At 46.0% G+C, this 25,000-nt stretch overlaps 1 protein-coding gene across 1 annotated transcript in view; it reads left to right on the top strand.

The window, feature by feature from the left end:
* flncb (filamin C, gamma b (actin binding protein 280)) overlaps positions 1 to 25,000 on the top strand; it is a 113,232-nt gene that overhangs the window by 72,611 nt on the left and 15,621 nt on the right. Inside the window, 19 exon segments of the mRNA XM_048267404.1 lie at positions 776 to 945; positions 1,635 to 1,752; positions 2,286 to 2,548; positions 5,309 to 5,906; positions 6,573 to 6,746; positions 9,320 to 9,482; positions 10,185 to 10,336; positions 10,718 to 10,885; positions 11,198 to 11,321; positions 11,721 to 11,877; positions 15,862 to 16,051; positions 16,660 to 16,683; positions 16,819 to 17,066; positions 18,115 to 18,207; positions 19,660 to 19,759; positions 20,910 to 21,050; positions 21,573 to 21,701; positions 22,680 to 22,853; positions 24,644 to 24,805. Of these exon segments, the coding sequence (XP_048123361.1) occupies positions 776 to 945; positions 1,635 to 1,752; positions 2,286 to 2,548; positions 5,309 to 5,906; positions 6,573 to 6,746; positions 9,320 to 9,482; positions 10,185 to 10,336; positions 10,718 to 10,885; positions 11,198 to 11,321; positions 11,721 to 11,877; positions 15,862 to 16,051; positions 16,660 to 16,683; positions 16,819 to 17,066; positions 18,115 to 18,207; positions 19,660 to 19,759; positions 20,910 to 21,050; positions 21,573 to 21,701; positions 22,680 to 22,853; positions 24,644 to 24,805 (3,348 nt within the window).

The following is a 25,000-nucleotide window of genomic DNA, read 5'->3' as shown; positions in this document are numbered from 1 at the left end:
AACCTCTTTTTCAGAGCGCTTCGGTCAAGTGTTTATTGTTGCTAGGTTACGGTCGTCGAGAGAGAAGTGACATACATTGACGAGCCCAGCGCTGTTCTGAAAGTTGAACAGATTTCAACTTTCAGTGCTCTGAGTCCTGCGGAAAAAAACGGTCAGTGCTGAGGGTTTTTTATCCGCCAACGGCGCTGAACGCTATGAATGTTGAACTACATAGGATTTGTTTAGAAAATAGCCTCTATTGGCGCAAAAAACCCCAATTGGTGGACACAGGCCCTAAGAAAGGCTACCTACTGAAATGCGTCAGTCTAATGAGAACAAACATTGCATACTGAGTTTTCTCCACTGTGCGTATGATTCTGGAGTCGAGGTAGTCCAGCCTACCCACCAGTAATGCGGGTTTATGCATATAACGTATAGAATCTATAGATAGGATGCATAGGATGCTGATATTCCCTCCACTTTGCGTGTGGTTCAGGAGTGGAGGTTGGCAAGCCCACCCACCAATAATACGATAACGTATAGAATCTATGGATGTGGTGCATAGGATGCTGATGTTCCCTCCACTGTGTGTGTGTGTGTTCAGTAGTGGAGGTTTATGCATATAACATATAGAATCTATGGATGTGGTGCATAGGATGCTGATATTCCCTCCACTGTGTGTGTGTGTGTGTGTGTTCAGGAGTGGAGGTTTGTGCATATAACGTATAGAATCTATGGATGTGGTGCATAGGATGCTGATGTTCCCTCCACTGTGTGTGTGTGTGTGTGTGTTCAGGAGTGGAGGTTGGCAAGCCCACCCACTTCACCATCTACACCAAGGGGGCGGGCAAGGCTACGCCAGAGGTGGTCTTCGCTGGGGCCGCCAAGGGCGAGGCCGTCAGTGACTTCGAGATCATTGACAACCACGACTACTCCTACACCGTGCGCTACACTGCTACACAGCAGGTAGGACACACACCTGCACACACATGCAGATACACACCTGCACACACACACACACATCCACGACTACTCTTACACCATGCACTACACTGCTACACAGCAGGTAGGAAACACACCTGCACACACATGCAGATACACACACACACACACACACACACACACACACACACACACACACAACCACGACTACTCCTACACCGTGCGCTACACTGCTATACAGCAGGTAGGAAACTCACACACACACACACACACACACATGCAGATACACACACAGGCACACACACATGCAGATACACACACACACACACACACACACACACACACACAGACACGGACACGCACATGCAGATACACACACACACACACACACGGACACACACACGCACACGCAACCACACGCACACGGATGCACACACACACACACACACACACACACACACACACACACACACACACACACACACACGCACAGACATATGGTGTAAATTAAGCCTACACCTTGACATTTTGTTGTTGTATTTTTAATTGTTTAAACATGCTCTTGATTGGACATGTAAACAGGGGAGGTTTAATGCATGTGCTAGTGTGTTTGTCAGCCTTCCGCCAGTCCGTCCTCACGTTTGGCTTTGTCCTGCTGCTCTCTGCGTGTGTGTGTGTGTGTGTGTGTGTTTGTCTGTGTGTGTGTGTGACAGGGCAACATGAGCATCTCCGTGTTCCATGGAGGGGACCCCATCCCCAAGAGCCCCTTCAACATCTCCGTGGCCCCACCACTGGACCTGAACAGGGTCAAAGTTCAGGGACTCAACAACAGTAAGCCAGACTAGAAGCACATTTATCTAAGAAGTGCACACACACACACGCACATACACACACCACACACACACACACACACACACACACACACACACACACACACACACACATAAAGCAATCCTTCCTCATGGAGTTATAAGGCTAGGTGGAATAAGAGAAAAACACATGGCTGGCAGACGCACGCACACACACACACACTTACACACACACACACACACACACACATACACACAGTGTCCCTCAGAGGCAGTGTGTTGCATTTGGCTGGCCCTGAGCTATTGAGGCTTTTAGTTTCATTCCCACCATGGGAGTGAACACACGCAATACTGCTGCTCTTTAGAAGAAAAGGGCCAGTGCAGTGGGGAGAAGGTATCACACTGAGTTTGTTTTCTCTCTTTCTGTGTGTGTGTGTGTGTGTGTGTGTGTGTGTGTGTGTGTGTGTGTGTGTGTGTGTGTGTCGTGTTTAAATGTTTGTTATTGTGTGTGTGTGTGTGTGTGTGTGTGTGTGTGTGTTTGTGTTTGATCTGCAGAAGTGGACGTAGGGAAGGATCAGGAGTTCACCATTAACACCCGCGGTGCTGGCGGTCAGGGCAAAGTGGACGTCAAGATCACCTCACCTTCACGCCGGCCAATCCCCTGCAAGGTGGAGTCCAGCGCGTCCAATGAGGTGCACACAGTCAAGTACATCCCGCCTGAGGAGGGTCCCTACAAAGTGGACATCAGCTACGATGGCAACCCAGTGCCAGGGAGTCCCTTCGCAGTGGAAGGTGTCATGCCCCCTGACCCCTCAAAGGTCAGGACCTCACCCTCAGTAGCCTCAATTGCTGCTTCTCATTATGGACGGAGCTGGAATTCCAGTTGAATTCTAATTTAATTTAATTCTTATTACTGTGATTCTAGTTCTCACTCTAATTCTAGTTCTAGTTCTAAGTTCTTGGTGCAGTTCTGGATCCATTCGTTTTTTCCAGCTGGCCTTCTACCTTTTTCATGTGGATTTGAACCGTAGTTCTGGTTCTAGTTCTAATTCCTGTACTTACTCCTGTACCTCTAATTTGAGTTTTGGTGTGGCAGTGATAATGTTGTTGAGGTGGAAGTCAAAGAAGCTGCTCCAGTAGGCTAAAGAAGCCAGACAAGAGGCCCTTAAGCAGTACCACAGGTTGAGAAGCTTTGGCAAGAGCTGTGTGGATGTGACTCAAAAGCAGATTTATTGCAGGGGGGGGCAGGGGGCTCCTATTTGGCATTCTGTTTGAGCACAGAACATTTGCACTGCTCCAAATGGAATACAGAACAGTAGAACCACTCCAAATAGAATTTAGAACACTTGCCCTGCTCCAAATGGAACACAGAACACTAGAACCGCTCCAAATGGAATACAGAACACTAGAACCGCTCCAAATAGAATACAGAACACTTGCCCTGCTCCAAATTTTTCCTTTTATGTGTCCTACACAGACAGCTCACAGTGGATGACAGCAGTGGATTAATGGAGCCCAGTGTGGTGGCTCAGGGTCCATTTGTATGTGGGATGCATGGGCCTAATACTGCTGTTTGGCTTTAATGGAGCCCAGCGTGGTGGCTCAGGGTCCATTTGTATGTGGGATGCATGGGCCTAATACTGCTGTTTGGAATTACGCAGGAATAGGCTGCACCCAAAAGACAGAAGTGGTAATGATCATAAACATGTTCTGTTTGAGAAGACAAAACAAAAAATGTACTGTATGTGTGTGTGTGTGTGTTTGATGATGATGATGGGGAGCTGTGTGTGTGTGTGTGTGTGTGTCTGTCTCTCTGTGTGTGTGTGTGTGTGTGTGTGTGTGTGTGTGTGTGTGTGTGTGTGTGTTTGATGATGATGATGGGGAGCTGTGTGTGTGTGTGTGTGTGTGTGTGTGTCTGTCTCTGTGTGTGTGTGTGTGTGTGTGTGTGTGTGTGTGTGTGTGTGTGTGTGTGTGTATGTGTGTGTGTGTGTGTTTGATGATGATGATGGGGAGCTGTGTGTGTGTGTGTGTGTGTGTGTGTGTCTGTCTCTGTGTGTGTGTGTGTGTGTGTGTGTGTGTGTGTGTGTGTGTGTGTGTGTGTGTGTGTGTGTGTGTGTGTGTGTGTGTGTGTGTGTGTGTGTGCAGATAACAGATACTGGAAGGGGGGAGATTCGGGCCATTCATCCCATGCATGATCATGTCACATGCCCTCTTTCTCCTTATCTCTTTATTTCTCTCTCTCTCTCTCTCTCTCTCTCTCTCTCTCACACACACACACATACGCACACACACACACACACACACACTGTCTTTCCTGCAGGACAGAGTGGAGTATGATGACCGTTTGATGCCTTTCTCTTGGGCAGGTGTAATCCCTCTCAGTGTGTGTGTGTGTGTGTCAGTGTGTGTGTGTGTGTGTGTGTGTGTGTGTGTGTGTGTCCTCTGTAGATGGGCTACTGATTACCCCTTCGCCACTTGCCCCCCCAAAAGGACATTCACTGCTAATGGAATCTTAATGATGTGGATTAATCACTTGTGTGTGTGTGTGTGTGTGTGTGTGTTTAGGTTGGTTGCTTTAAAGACCAACTCCCCTAGCCCCCTGTAAAACACACACTCCCATGAGCATGTACACACACACACAGTCTTCATATATCTCCTTTATTAACTGCTGTTTCAGGGGGCATGGTGAGTTCATAGTAGGAGGGAGATGTGTGTGTGTCTATGTGTACGTTTATGTGTGTGTGTGTGTGTAGGGAGGTAATTACCGTGGATACAGTTACTCAGGCGGTGAGGTCATCGCCATTCCAAGCAGGACGGGAGTGATCCGGCGGGAATCTCTGGCTCCGTGAGCCAGATGTCCCGTTGCATGCGTGCTCTGTGTGTGTGTGTGTGTGTGTGTGTGTGTGTGTGTGTCGAACACGAGGCTGCAAAGCAAACCTGGCTGACTGGGACGTGTGATTAGTGTTGGAAACGGTTACGGGACAACCGTTTATAATTTCTCTGTCAGTGAGTGGGGTGAGCTCAGGGGTACCGGGCCGACACAGACTGTCGCGGAACATATGGAACCCTTAGCTCTACTGCCCATCTCCGGTTCTGAGACAGCGGAACATACAACATGTGATTAGAACCGCGGATATGGTATACATCAATTACGTTCTCTCTGTCTGACATCAATGCTGCTGTTGAGTCTCCTAGGTGATCATACGTGGTCTGACTCGAAGGATAGAATCTTGGTGCCCTTTGGCATTGTTGAGCATACCAAGGCCATGACAAGGAACAGCTATTTAATTTTGTTGGTGGTTTTGTACTTTTCATGGGGCAAGACCAATGATTTGATGCTCAGATTAGATTTCATCAGATGTTCCTATTGCAGCTTTTCTGTCATTCACCATTTTAGTATCCTTCCCTTCACTGATATTAAAACAGTGTGGATTGGCAATAGCGGGAAATGAAAGTTGGTGAAAGAGTATTGTGATATCACTGTGTCATTCGTGACACTAACTTTGGCAACACTGCACTCAAACAGTCGTGCTGTTAAAGTGTTTTGAATCTGAATTTGGGTCTTCTGTTTTTCCCAGGTGCGTGCGTATGGTCCTGGCCTGAAGGGAGGCATTGTGGGTAAGCCGGCGCCCTTCGCCATCGACACAAAGGGCGCGGGCACGGGCGGGCTGGGCCTGACGGTGGAGGGTCCGTGCGAGGCCAAGATTGAGTGCCAGGACAACGGCGACGGCTCGTGCTCGGTGTCCTACCTGCCCACCGAGCCTGGTGAGTACTCCATCAACATCCTGTTTGCCGACCAGCACATCCCTGGTTCGCCCTTCAAAGCCATCGTCCAGTCCATGTTCGACCCGAGCAAGGTGACGGCCAGTGGGCCGGGCCTGGAGAGGGGAAAGGTCAACGAGGCGGCCTCGTTCACCGTGGACTGCTCCAAAGCCGGCGAGGCGGAGCTGACCATCGAGATCATCTCGGACGCTGGGGCCCCGGCGGAGGTCCGCGTCCAGAACAACAGCGACGGGACGTACTCCATCACCTACATCCCACCCTTCCACGGCATGTACACCATCACCATCAAGTACGGTGGCCACGCAGTGCCAAAGTTCCCCGCCAGGGTGCAGGTGGACCCCAGCATCGACACCAGCACCATCAAGGTCTACGGCCCAGGAGTGGAGCCCAGAGGTAACACTACAGATGGCAGCTATATGTCAGTTATGAAATTACTGTACATGTCAATAGTTATTCCACAACAGACTACAGTTCATATTGATAGTTATTCCAAAACAGACTACAGTTCATATCAAAAGTGATTCAGAAATAGACTGCAGTTCATATTGATAGTGATTCAGAAATAGACTGTTCTTGAATTTCTAGTGATTCAGAAACAGACTACAGTTCATATTGATAGTGATTCAGAAATAGACTGCAGCTCATATTGATAGTGATTCAGAAACAGACTGCAGTTCATATTGATAGTGATTCAGAAATAGACTGCAGTTCATATTGATACATGTAGTTATTCAAAAACAGACTTCAAGTCATATCAGTAGTGATTCAAAAACTTGGACTATATTCATGAATACAACAGAGAAGTAACATTATATTACGTTACGTTGTTATGACTGCAAGACCTTAAGAATTATATTTCCATTTGTTCAGGAACACTGAAACAGAACAATAACATGAATCTTGTGGGACTGATAACAGATCTTCACATTTAACAGTTGGCCTTCAAAACCTGTGGTTACATTTGTGTTTGTGTGTGTGTGTGTGTGTGTGTGTGTGTGTGTGTGTGTGTGTGTGTGTGTGTGTGTGTGTGTGTGTGTGTGTGTGTGTGTTTTTTCACAGGAGTCCTGCGAGAAGTCACAACTCATTTCGTCGTTGACGCCCGTGCTGTTAGCAAGGCCGGCGGCAACCATATCAAAGCCCGCATCGTGAACCCCTCAGGGGCTAACACAGACGCCTTCATCTCCGACAAGGGAGACGGAACCTACCGAGTGGAATACACTGCTTACGAGGACGGTAATGGAACCTCTACAAGTACAGCACACTGTTTATGAGGTCATTAAGAGTTCTGGGGGCGTAAAAGACTGACAATGGAACCTCTACAAGTACAGAGCACTGTTTATGAGGTTCATTAAGAGTTCTGTACAAGACAATGGCACTCATATGCGTGTACACATCACTTACGAGGGCAGTAAGAGTTGTGGGTTCCTCCCAGAAGGGAAATTACAGTGTTATAATGTTATAATACATAGTGAAATATGACTATCTATCTATTTATCTGTCTCTCTCTCTATCTCTCCCTCTATCTATCTCTCTAGAGCAGTACACACATTCTGGAACAGGCAGCTGGGTCAAAGGGGTCACCAGGGGTTTATTTATGGGCTTCTCTAGTCTTTATTGATTGGACCGTGGAGAGGGTATGGGCTTCTCTAGCCTTTATTGATTGGACAGTGGAGAGAAGACAGGAAGTAAGTGAGAGAGGGAAATGACCTCAGGCCAGACTTGAACTTAGGTCCCCATGGGCATTGGACCTGTATGTGGTTTCCATGGGCATTGGACCTGTATGTGGTCTCCATGGGCGTTGGGCCTGTGTGTGGTATGGGATGCAGCTGTCCATGCTTCTGCTCCACTTGGTCAATGTCCTGGAAGATTCTAGAAGGATGGGGTATATATTGTGTGATCTGACTGGTCATATTTGCTCTAAAAGTCATACTTTTTGGGTCGTCCTACTGAACTTTTCTATTTCAGCTGACGATACCAGGCAATCCGGTCTGTCTTTGATGGACAGATGAGACATCCAATCAGACTCATCTTAAGCACAGAAATGGGCCAAAGGGAGTACGTAGGCTGGGATGAAAGTGGGGTTTGTCAAGACAGGAAGCCCAATCTAGTTTATGAGTGTTTTTCTAAGACAGCATGTCTCTCATATAAAAGGCAACCCCTTGTGGTTTGCATAAAACGTCTGTTTCCTACTTTATCATAATGGAAAAAGGCTCAGTAAACTCTTCTCTGAGTGTTATTGCTTTAGCAGAACGCAGCAAGTTTGTTTTCGTTGAACGGAGAAGCAGAGAAAGGGGCCCCCGAGGCCTCGTAGTGATGGACTGGACGCACACAGCTGCAATCAGAGAGATACTCACAAGTAGATAAATCCTCTACGTTGCATTTGGAAAGAGTGCTGCACAGTATGAGAGATTAATCTTGTGTGTGTGAGACAGAAGGAGAGATAGATCCTGTGTGTGTGAGACAGAATGAGAGATAGATCCTGTGTGTGTGTGAGACAGAATGAGAGATGGATCCTGTGTGTGTGAGACAGAAGGAGAGATAGATCATGTGTGTGTGAGACAGAATGAGAGATAGATCCTGTGTGTGTGAGACAGAACGAGAGATGGATCCTGTGGGTGTGAGACAGAATGAGAGATAGATCCTGTGTGTGTGTGTGAGACAGAATGAGAGATGGATCCTGTGTGTGTGAGACAGAATGAGAGATAGATCCTGTGTGTGTGTGTGAGACAGAATGAGAGATGGATCCTGTGTGTGAGACAGAATGAGAGATAGATCCTGTGTGTGTGTGTGAGACAGAATGAGAGATGGATCCTGTGTGTGAGACAGAATGAGAGATAGATCCTGTGTGTGTGTGTGAGACAGAATGAGAGATGGATCCTGTGTGTGAGACAGAAGGAGAGATAGAGAGATGAAGAAAAAACAGGGAAAAGAGAAAATAAACAGAGAAAATGAGCTAGATAAACAGACGGACAGACAGATGTGCAGAGAGAGATGGAAGGATGGAGCGAGGGATAAAGATGGGGAGGGATAGATGGAGAGACACAGAGAGATGGAGGGATGAATGAATGAGAGAGATGGAGAGATGCATGGATAGAGTGAAGAGAGAGAGGAAAGGATGAATAGTGTGAGAGAGAGAGAGGGGTGTGAATGGAGAGAGAGAAAGAGAGAGAGGTATATAGATTGAAAGAGAGAGGGAAGGGTGGATAGCATGAGAGAGACAGAGAGAGAGAGGAGGGGAATAGATTTTGCTTGATCTGTATGTTACCTGGCTGATGGGGCACGGGAGAAGCAGCCTGTCAGCGACCATGCCCGCTATCTGAAGACGCTTACTGAACTGCTATGGTGCTGGCGCACCTGGCGCGTCCCTGCACGCCGCATCGCAGTTCACGGGACAAAGGAAGAGAGATTGGCTGGTCGGGTGTGCGCAAGGAGGTGGCTCATTTCGGGGCATTGTTTCAGTCGTTTTTAATGGCTCAGTCTTTCAAAAGATCATTTCAAAACCGACCTCAGTAAAATCTTAATAATATTAATAATTAAAAAAAGCACCAGCTAGTGTCTATGTATGCACGCCTATGTGTGTGTCCCTAATGGTGCTGTTGTGTGAGACGTGTAAACGTGCGTACACAGACATGTATTTATGTGTGTGTGTCCCTAATGGTGCTGTTGTGTGAGACATGTAAACGTGTGTACACAGACAGGTATTTATGTGTGTGTCCCTAATGGTGCTGTTGTGTGAGACGTGTAAACGTGTGTACACAGACACGTATGTATGTGTGTGTGTGTCCCTAACGGTGCTGATGTCACAGGCATGCACCTGATCGAGGTTCTGTACGAGGACGTGGCGGTACCCAAGAGTCCGTTCCGAGTGTCGGTGACGGAGGGCTGCGACCCGAGTCGCGTGCGTGCATACGGGCCCGGCCTGGAAGAGGGTCTGGTCAACAAACCCAACCTCTTCACCGTGGAGACCAGGTATGGTGGCCTTTACAGAGCATGCTGGAAGAGGGTCTGGTCAACAAACCCAACCTCTTCACCGTGGAGACCAGGTATGGTGGCCTTTACAGAGCATGCTCTCGCTACATACAGTACTACATACTACACGCTACATACTACATAATACATAATACATACTAAATAATACACACTACATACTACATGCTACATGCTACATGCTACATACAACATGCTACATACGAAATACTACATGCTACATACAACATGCTGTACTACAGCAGAACTAGAGGTTCATAAGGTCAAGTTGTTGGCTGCATACTACATGCTGATGTGATAGTTTAAACAATACTGCAATGCGGCACACTGTGCTGTGTTGAGCTCACCTTATTAAGTGTTTATTTGCAAGTTTAGGAGATGCAATTTACAATATACGTACATACAGTGGCATTTACACTGTTTCTCTCTCCCTTTTTCTTTCATTTATTCTCTCCTTTGGAATTCGTCCCTCTCTCCCTCCCTCCTTGTCTCACTCCCCTTCTCTATGCTCTTGTTTTTTTTCTCCCCCTCTCCCCATCTCCTCATTGTCTCTTTATTTTTCTCTCTCTTGTTCTCTCTCTCTTTCTCTCTCTCTCGCTATCCCCCCACTTCTTACTCTCTTTCTATCTTTCCCCTCACTTCTCTTTATCCTTCTCTCTCTCTCTCTATCTCTCTGTCCTTTAGGGGTGCGGGTACTGGTGGGTTGGGTCTGGCTATTGAGGGTCCGTCGGAGGCGAAGATGTCCTGCAAGGACAACAAAGATGGCAGCTGCAGTGTGGAGTACATCCCCTTCACCGCCGGCGACTACGACGTCAACATCACTTTCGGACGTCAAGGTCATGTCACTTCCTCTGATGTCATCCCATCCCAGGTCCATTTGATTTTGAGTTTTGGGTTCACATCCTCTGATGTCATCCTGTTTGTGGATGTACTGTATTGGTATTTGAATCTGTCCATGTGTCTCTTGAGTGTGTATATGTGTGACCTGCGTGTGTGTGTGTGTGTGTATGCCTGTATATGCCTGTATGTGTGTGTGTGTGTGTGTGTGTGTGTGTGTGTATGACACAAAGAGGTGTGTGTGTTCCTGTGTGTTTGTGTGAGTGAGTGAGTGTTTGTGTGTATGACGCAAAGACAGAGGTGTGTGTATGTGTGTGTGTGTGTGTGTGCCTGTTCATGTGTGTGTGTGTGTGTATCCTCACATCTGTGTGTGCTCACAGGAAGCCTGTTCCGCGTGCCGGTGAGGGAGCTAGTGGACCCCAGTAAGGTCAAGTGTTCCGGTCCAGGGCTGGGCAGCGGCGTCAGAGCCCACGTTCCACAGACCTTCACCGTGGACTGCAGCAAGGCCGGCCTCGCCCCACTAGAGGTGCAGCTCTACGGGCCCACAGGTGGGTGAATGGGTGACACACACACCCACACACACACACACACACACACACACACACACACACACACACAGATGCATGCATGTGTGGCTGCATGACCATCCAAGTAGACACACTCTGTAACATGCTAAAACACACTCTATATTTCACTCATACTCCTTCTCCCTCCTTCGCTCTCTCTCTCTCTCTCACACACACACACACACACACACACACACACACACACACACATGCACACACGCACACATAGCGACTTGTTTAAGCCCACATGTGTGTGTGAAGGCTTGTATGCTAACAGGCTTTTGGCTCGTGCAGGAGTGGCAGAACCAGTGACCATTACGGACAATGGTGACGGCATACACACGGTCAACTACACGCCGACCACTGACGGCCCTTACACCGTTTGTGTCAAATACGCGGACCAGGAGGTGCCGCGCAGGTGAGCGACCGATGGCCCCTAAAGGCCTTCACACCAAGAACAATAACTATAACAGTAACGCTCATTATGTCGTTATCGTTACAGTTTGTATGTGGACGTTGTCATTCATATTAGCGAAAGCGATACTTTTTTCTCTTATCGTTATAGTTGTTGTTCTTGGTGTGAACGGGCATTTCAATTCCCTTTGACTGTTTTGAATCTCATCTGCAAGATTTTTCAAAACTGTATCAATTTATATGACCCTCTCTCCTCTGCACTGTGCTTAAAGCTGTATGAACTCTTCTTATACTGGTCTTATACTGGTCTTATACTGGGATTTTGTCAACCTATGGTGTCTGATTTATTAGCCATTTGTACCCAATACATTTTGAAGTATTTATGTCCTGTGATTCTCTGTAGTCCGTTTAAAATCAAGGCTCTGCCCGCCCATGATGCCAGTAAAGTCCGTGCCAGCGGTCCAGGTCTGAATGCCTCAGGTGTGCCAGCTAGCTTACCTGTCGAGTTCACCATCGATGCCCGTGACGCAGGGGAGGGTCTGCTCACGGTCCAGATTCTGGTGAGTGAATCATACCCTACTCTTCCCATGTACTCACTTTCTTACTTTCACATGATAGACTTAAGGGCCATTCCAACCAGGAACGATAACCGTATATCGATATATATCATCATCATCATCAACCGTTTTTTATTCAGGGAGAAATTGACTGAGCATCAAGCTCTTTTACAGCAATGCCCTGAGTTACAAAACAACAACAATAATCAAAACAACAAAACAAGAACAATAAAAGATACAAAAGGCAAATAATAATAATAATAATAATAATAATAATAATAATAATAATAATAATAATAATAAAAAAAACAAAAATCAAATAAAAAAATAATAAATAGAAAGAAAAGAAGGGGAATGTATAAATAATAATAATGATTAGTTAATTGTAAAAAGTTAAATTGTTCAGAAATGACAGGGGCTGCAATTTTTTGAAGAGATGTGGGTCTAACTGATCTGTATCCAGAGAGCTTTTCATACACTTGGAATTACACAGTCCATAGAGAACCTCAGATTGGTTTACTGGTCTAAATGAGAAGGAAGGGTTATTAGGCCTATTTGAAAATAAAAACCTCTCTTCTTCAGGAATAGTGACACTGAAATGGACTTGTGTCTCTGGTGCCATATCCACAATATTCAATTGATCAAATAGAGTACCACATTTGATAAAGTGATCATTAAAGGCATTACAAATCTCCATTTTCTCATTTACCACTTTAGAATCCAACATAATTTGTTGAGGAAGAGTGGTTGAAGAAACACCTTTAAGTGACTTAATCACTTACCAGAATTTCGCTGGATTGCTACCACAGTCAGACAGATTGTTCAAATAATAGGTAGATTTAGCCCTTTTCACAAAGTAAGTGCATGTATTTCTAAGATGTCTGAATGTTTGCCAATCTCCATCACTACCAGTGGATCTTGCCAATGCCCAAGCTTTGTTTCTTTGAGAAATAATCTCACCTAGATCATGACTAAACCAAGGGTTACATCTATTTTTTATCCTAAATCTCTTAAAAGGGGCATGTTTATCTGCTAAGGTGTTAAAAATAGTCTGGAAGTATTCCAATGCAAGTTCAGCATCTGGAATAAGATTTGAAGAAGTAAGGTCACTGGCATGTAGATCATGGGGACACCAGGCAACGTTTTCATGTTAATTAATCATCTTCGTAAGTTGGTATATGGTTAAATGACTCATTACGGGGCGAATGAAGGCTCTCTCGCCCGCTTCTACTGCCTGTAGGAAGAATATCCCACTTGCAAGTTCGGTGTATCCTACCCGCCGACCGAAGCAGGATCAGTTTACGTCACAGAGGCAGGCTAACGAAACGCTAGAGATTGTTGCAAACGTGTGTATAATGGCAGAGCCGGCGAAGAAGCAGCGAAAACCCTTGACGGAAGACGCAAAGAAAAGGAAAAGAGCTTCAGACCGAGCGAGGGGGAGTTTCGTAGAGAAAAAGCATCAGGCTTGCCTGGTGTCCCTTTAAGGTCCCCTAAAATGACAGCTTCAGAATTAACTAGAGAAGTAAATTGCTCTGAGACTATGTAGAGCATCAGGATTGGCAGAGGCTGGACGGTAAACGCCCACAATAACCAGAGAACAGCCAGCGAGTTTTACGTTAATGGCTAATAAATCAAACTGACCCGGTACAGAGGTGGATACACTTATAGAGAAGCTTAAACTGTTTCTAACATAAATAGCTACACCACCACCCTGTTTAACTCTATCAGCTCTGCAAATATTGTTACCAAAAAGGGAAATATCTGAGTCATTAACATTGGTATTCAACCAAGTTTCTGAAATGACAATGACATTAGGGTTGGAGTCATTAACCCACACATATCGACAACTATAACAATAAAAAAAATCACTTTAGCTAGTATGAATGACAACGTCCACACATCTAACATAACAATAATGACACGAAGAACAATATCGTCAGGGATGACTTTCAGAGTGATTTTGAGAACGATAAAAAACTGACAGACAATTTTAGACATCACATTCATAAGTTTGAGGAGAAACGTTCCTTATCGTTGGTCAGTGTCAACGCTCATATCGCTATAGTTACGGTTATCACTCCTGGTGTGAACGGCCCTTTGGAGCAGCAATCATTTGACTTTTAAAAAATATATTTTTTACTAGCTCAGAGTTGAAAGCTAAAAAGACTACAACTCCCATGCCACCTTTCTCAGCCCCTCCTCCCTCCCCCCCTCCCTTGCCCTTTGACCTGTGCCAGGGTGAGGTGTGGTGAGGTGTGGTGACGTGTGTGCCTGTCGCTGCAGGGTCCGGACGGCTGCACGCAAGAGGCCTCTGTCTCTGTGTCGGACTGGGGCTGGCGGGTGTGGGAGAGTCATATTGTAAAGGGCACCATCCCCTTCTATATTCTTAAGCAAGGCTGCGTAAGGCCACCACGCAAACAACCAACACAACGCTCCTCTTCTGCCTCTCCAGGCCTCCACCTCTCTTTCTTCCTCCTCTTCTTCTTCCTCTTCCTTACTCTCATACCATGGTGTCTGATGTCTACCACCCACCCCCACCCCACCCCCCAACCTGCCCCACCCTCTTGCTCGCTTGTGCCTCCTTGCCCTGTGGTTCTTATGACCGTTGACCCTTACAACCCAAGCTGACCTGCCTTGTGGCCAAGGTCCTTGGTTTATCCTCTTAATGGAGATCCTTTAGGATCTTTGTGGCTTTCAGGCCCACCTTTCTTGCAGGAACAATTTAAAGTAGAACAGAAATACTAGAGGATTATGGGAAATGTAGTTGTTAAGACAGGTGTTCAGTTTGTTTTGACCTGTGCTATGTTGCCCACTTTTATAGGGCGGTAACTGACAGCACAGAGAGTACTTCAGTGCAAGAGGTTCATGGTTGCACACATTTCATACAGAATAACGTAGATTGACTTCCAAGAGCCCCCTAGATGTCAAAAACAAAACACCTGTAGCCACCATGTTACAGTATGTCTTTCCCACAATGGTCTCTATGAGGAGAAGAGTGGAGGATCTTAAATGTTCATGGTTTTCCAGGAACACATCTGGAGACATTCTCTAAAGAGTAAAGTTGCCTCTGGTCTTTATCTGGGCCAGATTTAACAGAGATGTATTTATCTGCAGACTGTTCTAACTCTGGTCTGGCCCTGGTCAGATCAGATCCAGATGTACCCTAATCGGTCTTGATCTGGTCTTGATCTGGCACAGATCTGGTCCTAATCAATCTTGGGTCTAGTCCTCATCTGGTCTTGATCTGGTTCTAATATGGCCCTGATCTAGTCCTAATCTAGTCCAGATCTGGTCTTAATCTAGTCCAGATCTGGTCTTAATCAAGCTTGGGTCTAGTCCTGATCTGGCCCAGAGTTGCTCTGATGTTAAATTAAAATTAGAGGGTGAGAGATGAGTCCCGAAAGCCCCTTGAGTTCTCCCATCGTGTCGTTGTCTCTGTGGACTGACCACCATTGGGTTGGGTTTCCCTCTTGGCTAACTCCTCCATGTGGTTTGGCTCAACATCACTAACTGTGAGGAGATGCCGCTGTCTAAACTTGACCTAACTCATCCTCTTTGGTAATCCCACATAATCCTTAGCCTACACCAGCTTGGTTAAGTGTGAGACTCAATGCACACGTTGAGGTCAGTTATCTGTACATGGATTAAGGCTAGTCCTGGACTAAAAGAGAACTTCAATAGAGATCTCCATTGAGAAAAAGCTTTTAGTGTAGGACTAGACTAAATCCATATATGGGAAACCGGCCGCCCTAGATAGTATGAACAACCTGGTTGTGTAGCCAGAATCACCACCATAGTGCTTGTTGTTTGTAGACATCTTATGAGTGACTTCTAGGTTTGGATTTGGTGGATGAACTAATAGATTGGCAATACGGAACCAGCCTGTTAACTAACACAAGTGTGTGTGTGTGTGTGTTTGTGTGTTTGTGTGTGTGTGTGTGTGTGTGTGTGTGTGTGTGTGTGGTTTGTCTGTGTATGTCATCATAGGACCCGGAGGGCAAGCCAAAGAAGGCCAACATCCGTGACAACCGGGACGGGACGTACACAGTATCCTACGTACCGGACATGACCGGGCGCTACACCATCACCATCAAATATGGCGGAGACGAGATCCCGTACTCTCCGTACCGCATCCACGCAGTGCCCTCGGGTGACGCCAGCAAGTGCCTGGTCACAGGTGGGCATTATCCCCACCTGGGATGCCATCTTGGTTTTTGTGTGTGTGTTAGTATCCTTATAACGCTACAGCTGATAGGCTGCTGTCACACCTGTGAGAGTAGAATTTTGTTGTAGTGTGAATGTTTGAAAGAATCTTTGGGTCCATTGAATAGAATGTGGAATTGTGGAAAGCCTTCTTTTACTAAACTTGAGGAGGTAAACGATTGATCTCGTTGTTCAGGAAATATTGAACACAATCAAGTTGCATCAGGAAATATTTAACACAGGCAGGTTATTGTATAGTAGGCTACATAAGTACTCAAACAGGACACATGAGTTGATGTCGCCTTGCTGGACCTGATGTCCTTCCCAAATTCCAGCAAAGAAGGAATGCAGGCTGCCAGATTTGAATTCATGTTTTCAAATACTTTGAAAAACAGGACAAATGAGATACGTTGTTTGACTTGGTACAGCAGTAATTTTCTCATGAGCCTTTTTAAATCTACCGGTAATGTTTTTCTGTGAATTTGACAATAACACAATAAAGACAATAAGGACTATAACTGTTATGATGTTGAATAATATTATAATTGATTAATTAATCTATTCTCTCTGACATCATTGCAGTTTCCATTGGAGGACATGGATTAGGTGAGTGTTGAATCAGTTTGTGAATTTCCAGTCATGTAGCCTATTCAGCGATTTTAAGTGAATTTGAAAGGCATGGGTATGGTTTGAAATTGCCCTGTTTCCATAGCAACACTTGTCAATGGTATCATGTGACAGGCTCAGGTCTCGGACCCACCATCCAGATCGGCGAGGAGACGGTGATCACCGTAGACGCAAAGGCTGCTGGGAAGGGTAAGGTCACCTGTAAGGTGTCGACACCTGACGGGGCGGAGCTGGATGTGGACGTGGTGGAGAACGCCGACGGAACATTTGATATCTACTACACGGCACCGGAACCGGGGAAATACGTCATCACCATCCGCTTCGGAGGGGAGCACATTCCCAACAGCCCCTTCCATGTGGTGGTGCGTAGGGACTGCATTTATGCATGATCACATGGCCATCATTGGGATCATGGGGATAATGGGGGTCATTGTGCGTAGGGACTGCATTTATGCATGATCACATGGCCATCATTGGGATAATGGGGATAATGGGGTCATTGTGCGTAGGGACTGCATTTATGCATGATCACATGGCCATCATTGACTCATGGGGATAATGGGGATCATTGTGCGTAGGGACTGCATTTATGCATGATCACATGGCCATCATTGACTCATGGGGATAATGGAGGTCATTGTGATTGTGGGAATGGTTATGGTAACGATAGTGGTGATATTCGTCTTTTTTTACTTCCTGTGGCATGAAAAATAATGTAGGTAGTAAATGATGTAGTTATCTGCATTATCAATGGAGCCCAGTGTAACAGTTCAAGCTCAATGGTAAAAGCCAACTTTAAAGGTACACTATGCAGGTTTAGGTGACTGTAGAGCTCCCTCTAGAGTCGCAATATATTTATATTTTACTCTAGTGTAGTAAACAGCAAACCTCTGTGACTTTTCCCCCTGTACACAATGAAAATGCTTTTGTTGTGGAGGTGAAGGATTAACAGGCAAAAACATCTTCAAATGGCTATATCTACTGACAAGGTATTGTTTCATGATTCTCGCGAGATTTGTCGGGCTGCTGTACTTGAAGTTGCATGGCTGGTTTTCTCGGTAGCGACTCGCTACGTCTATACTGCAGAACTATGAAAGGTGACCGATTCGCCTATTACAAGTTCGTTTACCATCAAATTGGCTTCGCAAAGGTCATATTAAGGTGAAAATCTTGCATAGTGTACCTTTAATACACATTGATACATAGCCTTATCTGACTATCAGTGTTAGGAAGGAACATTTTACTGTGTGAAACATGTATGTGTTCTGACATTGAATGAATTGAGTTATAGTGTGAAACTTGCATGAATAATGAACTATGACCGGCATGAATAATGAACTTAATGACTGAACAGAGTTTCAGTGTGTGTGTGTTTGTGTGTGACGGTGTGTGTTGCGCTGTTTCCCCCAGGCCAGTGACACCATTCCCATTATAGAGGAGCCGTGTGATAAGGTTCAGCTGCAGCAGCCTTATGCCCCCTACCAGGCCTACGCACCACACTGGGTACACTAGAAACACACTAGAGGCACACTCTTCCTTCTCTCCTCCTATCTATAAGCACACTCCTCCCTCTGTCCCATAGTGTTATTCTTCTCTCCTCCTCTCTAGAAACACACTCCTCCTTCTGTCCCATAGTGCTATTCTTCTCTCCTCCTCTCTAGAAACACTCCTCCCTCTGGTCCATAGTCTCAGTCCTCCATATCCTCCTCCCATTGACCTCTCTCTCTCCTCCTCTCTCTCTAGCTCATCTCCTCCTCTCTCTCTAGCTCATCTCCTCCTCTCTCCTCTCTCCTCCTCTCTCTCTAGCTCATCTCCTCCTCTCTCTCCTCCTCTCTCTCTAGCACATCTCCTCCTCTCTTCTCCTCTTTCCTCCTCTCTCTCTAGCACATCTCCTCCTCTCCTCCTCTCTCTCTCTAGCTCATCTCCTCCTCTCTCCTCCTCTCTCTCTAGCTCATCTCCTCCTCTTTCTCTAGCTAATCTCCTCCTCTCTCCTTCTTTCTCTATTTAATCTCCTCCTCTCTTTCCTTTCTGTCTAGCTCATCTCCTCCTCTCTCTCCATTGCTCTTATGAGGGGTTGCTCTCTCCTCCTCTCTCGCCACTGTATCTCCCCCTCTCCTCGGCGTCCTTATAAGGAGTTCCTCATTCCTCTATGGTCATGCTCTCTGACTCTGCGTGTTTCCATTCAGGTCCTCTCAGCTCTGTGCCCTGTCTCAGGGCAGCTCAAGCAGAACACCCATTTTGGCGTGCTTTTTATTAGCTTGGGCTGAGCAAGCTGCAATCTTCCTGTTATTATGATTTGATGTGTTTCCACTCTGCTGTTTTCCATATCATGTCATCTAATGCATGCTTGTTTCTGTTGCCATGTTGTTCATACGCCTGATCATTATAATCAGGTTAGGGTTTGCTCTCTTCACAGCTTACATTCCCTCAGGAAACCTTCCATTCCAGAATCTTCTGTTCAGTGCTTCATTTCCTGTTCTATCTGTAACTAGGAAGCATTCCCAGATAGCATCTGTCTCTAGAACTGACCCACGCCAGACCAGGCCCAGATGAAGGCTGAACGATTTGTAGTAAACAATTAATTTTAATGGTAACCATCCTTGTATGTAAGTGGAGAATTACCTCCTCGCTGTTTGCTGTACACTCCTAACTGTTTATGAGCGTTCACAAACGTTCACAGAGATCTCAAGGCAAACAGAAAAACGAAAACGAAAGTTTGCCTATACTTGTGAATTTGAACCCAACTCAGCTGGTAACTGGGTTCTTCTGTGCAACCCAGACCATGACATTAGGGCCAGGTCTGGCCCGGAGGCAGATGTTAGCTGCGTTGCTTCTCTTCCTCTCTGTACTCTTCTTGCCTCTCAGTGCTGCCTGATCAGTGCTAGTGTAGCAGCCTTGCTAGCAGGCTAACTTGCTAACAGGCTAATTTGTGGTGATGTCACTCTTATTTTTTAGGCCACGGAGGAGCCAATCACGGCCACCAATGGGATCGAGCCTATGCTCCGCCCCTTCAACCTGGTCATCCCCTTCACAGTGCAGAAAGGGGAGATCACAGGTGAGGTGCCCAGAGCTTTCACCTGGGGATAAGACACACCTTTTGGGGGGGGGGGGTAATATGGGTGCCCAGAGCGTTCACCTGGGGATATGACACATCTGGGGGGTAACACGTCTTAAAGGTGAAGGCTCAGATATCAGTTAATTCATAATTCTGCACCTTATCCATATCGGTTCTACATCATCTTACCATTGCTTTTTCTGTGCTATTTTTAAGTTCTGTATTTAATAACAAATCTGCCTTTTGTAAGTGACATTGAAGCCTTCTGAGCCTAAAGTCTGGTTGTCTTGGCACCTTGCTCTTTCACATTGACATTGAAGCCTTCTGACCCTAAAGTCTGTTTGTCTTGGCACCTTGCTCTTTCTGTGTTCTCTTTGATGAGCTGTTTGCTTATGCTGTAACGCCACATCACTTCAGATCAAAGCTTTTGCCAAATGACTGTCAGTGTGAATGCAGAATCGGATGCTATTACAGTGGAGGTTCCTGCTGTGCTTATCTTTGCTAATTAACCACAGACCTAGCGTGTGTGTGTGTGTGTGTGTGTGTGTGTGTGTGTGTGTGTGTGTGTGTGTGTGTGTGTGTGTGTGTGTTGGCTCACAACAAAGCCAGCGTGACTGAACAAACAGAGCCTTGACTTGGACTGAAGTAAACACAACCATTCTGGCCCATGACTGCCCTGGTCCAGGTGTGTGTGTGTGTGTGTGTGTCTCTGTGTGTGTGTGTGTCTGTGTGTGTGTGTGTATGTATGTGTGTGTGTGTGTGTGTGTGTGTCTGTGTGCGTGTGTGTGTGTTTGTGTGTCTGTGTGTGTGTGTGTGTGTGTGTGTGTGTGTGTGTGTGCGTGTGTGTGTGTTTGTGTGTCTGTGTGTGTGTGTGTGTGTGTGTGTGTGCGTGTGTGTGCGCGCGTGTGTGTGTGTCCCACTCTATGGGTAGCTCTTCTCTTTGTTCTCCATTTATAATGATGTCCTTGTGAGCTTTAAGGGAATGAAGAGTTGGTGGAGAGCTGGTTGAAATGGTTTCTGAGACCTTAATATAAGCTTTTACTTGTTCCCATTGATTTACACACACACACACACACACACACACACACACACACACACACACAGAGAGAGATGTAAGGTTTTCTGACACTGCTGTGTGGTTGTTTTGTAGGTGAAGTGCGTATGCCTTCAGGCAAGACTGCCCGTCCCAACATCACAGACAACAAGGACGGCACGGTCACGGTGAAATACGCGCCCACCGAGAAGGGCCTGCACGAGATGGACATCAAATACGATGGCAACCACATACCAGGTACACACACACACACACACACACACACACACACACGCACACACACACACACACACACACACACACACACACACCTACACACACACACACACACACACACACAAACACAACACACACATGTTAAAAAAACACCCTCACTGAAAAAGGCCTGCACAAGATGGACATCAAATACGATAGCAACCACATACCAGGTACACACGCACACACACACACACACATATATATATTCTTCACTTCTGAAGTGATAAACACCTGATAAACAGATGATACACCATGCACCTGAAGATTAGAAAGCAACACCAGAGCAGGAAGACAAAAATGAAATGATTGCTTTCTCACCTCACACCTAGTGGATCATCAAATTAATATTTGCATCCAAGGCTTGTTTTTTGCCATCAATTCCAATTATTGAAGTGTTGAAGTGAAGGATTGTTCCTTCTTTTAACAGATACTAATTATAAGTATTGAGTGATTGATTAAGCATGCATCAGCTGATGTCATTTCCTCTTCCTGTCCCCACAGGAAGTCCACTGCAGTTCTACGTGGACGCCATCAACAGTGGCCATGTGACTGCCTATGGGCCAGGCCTGAGCCACGGCATGGTCAACAAGGCGGCCATCTTTACCATCGTCACCAAAGATGCCGGGGAAGGTAGGGAAAACTCACACAATAATATGGTGCAAAATAAACACATCACAGCATCACAATAAACACAACATCACAATAAACACAACATCACAGCATCACAATAAATACAACATCACAGCATCACAATAAACACAACATCACAGCATCACAATAAACACATCACCACAGCATCACAATAAACACATCACAGCATCACAATAAACACAATGCAAGCCAACAGAGGCCTGTACTACGAAGAGGGTTACTGGCTTCTCTGGGTAACTTCGAGAGTAACTTGATCACGTGTGGCATAACTTCCTGATTAACCCGTACTAAGATAGGTGGATGGGGTTTTAACCAAAAGGTATGCTGCCATGGCAATTTACGCTGCATCTCAAACCTGCTCCGAGCAGGTTATGTTCTTAATAGTTAACCCGGGTTTCCGTTTAACCACACCCTTTATAAGTACCACCCCCTCCACTAACAATTTCTCCGAGACAATGCGAAGTACCTGGATGATCCATACACAACATTGGGCGCCAAATCGTGGGGCTCTCTCTTCACAGGGCGAGGGTTTTTAGAGACCACCAGAATCCGCTGATATACCCGGACGATATTCTCTATGAAGATATAGATTGTCAGCCGAAGGGATTTGTTATCTTTGTCAGCTGATGTAGGCAGCCGTCTCTAATGTCACCCGTCGTAGCAATGCCCTACGTGGACAATTCATGTATTCCATCGGTGATGCTGAACATCTGAGCAAGAATACTGTATGTCTGAAAATAAATCGGACATTCAGTAGACCCAATAAATTAAAATCACCATTTTAACATAAACTTGTTGAATTGAATGTCATATTACCCTGCACATAAAGGCTGCACATTTCCACAGCACCAGAATCCGCTTTCAATTTCCCTTTGCCTCCTCTCTCTCTCTATCTCCCTTCCTCTCTCCCTCTCTCTCCCCTCTCTCTCTCTCTCTCTCTCTCTCTCTCTATCTCAGGTGGTTTGTCTCTGGCGGTGGAGGGCCCCTCTAAGGCGGAGATCTCCTGTAAGGATAACAAAGATGGCACCTGCACCGTCTCCTACCTGCCTACTGCACCTGGCGACTACAACATCATCGTCAAATTCGATGACAAACACATCCCCGGCAGCCCCTTCACCGCCAAAATCACAGGTAGCGAGTAGCCTATAGGTGTGTGAACGTCCATGACACAGGTAGAGAGTAGCCTACAGGTGTGTGAACGCCAAGGTCACAGGTAGAGAGTAGCCTATAGGTGTGTGAACGCCAAGATCACAGGTAAAGAGTAGCCTACAGGTGTGTGAACGCCAAGGTCACAGGTAGAAAGTAGCCTATAGGTGTGTGAACGTCCATGACACAGGAAGAAAGTAGCCTTTAGGTGTGTGAACGCCAAGGTCACAAGTAGAAAGTAGCCTATAGGTGTGTGAACGTCCATGACACAGGTAGAGAGTAGCCTTTAGGTGCGTGAACATCCATGACACAGGTAGAAAGTAGCCTTTAGGTGTGTGAACGGCAAGGTCACAGGAAAAGAGTAGCCGTATACTGTATGTGTGTGAATGTCCAGGGAACACAATGTAGTGGGATCCTATCAGAGATGTGTGTTTGCATATATCTGAGCGAGAGAGAGAGAGAGAGAGAGAATATCAGACTACAGTCAAATATACTGCAAACAGGTGCATGTCTTTAGTGCTGCCAAAACCATATGCTCACTATACATGTAACATGTACTTGTGCGTTTCCACTCTAATGCATCCAACACATTACCCTGGGAATCCAGAGTTTTCCCGGGAGCACAATATCAATTTGCTCAGCGAGTCACTCTGGCAATGAGTAATGATGCACGTTACTTTTGTCCCTTGTATCGCAAGGAACCAATCACATCGGTGTATCTGATAGAGGTGGGCCAGAGGCGAGCTAAAGAAATGACAATCGTAGTGTTATCCAATTGCATTGAAGTCTGGAATCAGTCCGTAAACATTGGTCGTATAGTGTTATCCAATTGCATGCAGTGAGAGTTTCAAATGCATGCTTGGTGCCGCCCCTCGAGTTGGGCCATTTTCATTACTCAATGCCAGACCCTTAATCTTTTGGATTTGGTTCTGGAATCTCCAGGCTACCAACACATATGAACGTACACACACACACACATGCACACATGCATACACACACACTCACTCACACACACACACACACAGGAGAGCAGCAAGCAGAGTAGATTTATCTCTGTAGGAAACACCTGCTTCCTGAGTTCCGTAGTTTCTCAATTCTCATTCTTTACACACACGCACACACGCTCAAGCACACACAGATGCAAACACACACACCATTATGGAGTTGGACAAGGATAAAGTAACATGGCCAAACATGCATCCAGAGCAGTGTGTCACTTTTTCCAGGAGGCTCGGAAAGACACAATTGACCCCCTAAAAACTTCACAGTCTAAATCTCAGCAGCATGTGTTGCTCATCTATTATCCAGGTCCCCTGCCAAGTGCACGGCCCCCTTCAGGCCTGCAAGTGCAGCTCGCCTTTATAGAGTCAGACAGGACTAAACGATCACCGATCTGCGAGTGCCCCAGCTCGCCTTTATAGAGTCAGACAGGACTAAACGATCACAGATCTGCAGATGCCCCTTTGCCAGGAGTGCGGGACTTTTATAAAGTCAGACAGGACTAAACGTTCACCTCTATTTATAAAGAGTCAGACAGGGACCTGCCCTGCGCCTTTATGGAATTAGGTCACTTGTATTCTGGATTTAGATGAGGAAGGATGTGGGATTTGTACATAGTGACATCACAACTTGTATGAAAAATCCACTGTTTTTAGACTAAAAGGTCAAGTTGTTTTCTTTCTTTCTCTATTTCCTTCTTTCACTTCATTTTTTCTTTCTTCCTTCCTTCCTTTCTTTTCTTTTTTCTATCTGTCTTTCTTTCTTTCTTTTTACAGGTGACGACTCGCTGAGGACATCCCAGCTGAACGTCGGCACGGCGACGGACGTGTCTCTGAAGATCACAGAGACGGACCTGAGTTCCCTGTCGGCCAGCATCCGTGCCCCATCTGGCAACGAGGAGCCCTGTCTGCTCAAGAGGCTGCCCAACCGCCACATCGGTGAGCGTCTCCTCAGGTTTCCATTCAGCACCACTCTGCCACTAAGAGATTAGATCCAATACATGTTTAGCAAGTTACAAATGATCACAGAAACAATTCATGACTCTATATGTAGTCTGGAATATGTAACAAGTATTTAGAAAGCCCATCCCCCACTCCGAAGAGGAATGGGAGGGCTTGTGGTTCTCTTACCAG

The sequence above is a fragment of the Alosa alosa genome, chromosome 17 (assembly GCF_017589495.1).
Source record: "Alosa alosa isolate M-15738 ecotype Scorff River chromosome 17, AALO_Geno_1.1, whole genome shotgun sequence".
NCBI classification, from domain to species: Eukaryota; Metazoa; Chordata; class Actinopteri; order Clupeiformes; family Clupeidae; genus Alosa; species Alosa alosa.
This window is presented reverse-complemented; position numbering and strand designations above follow the sequence as displayed.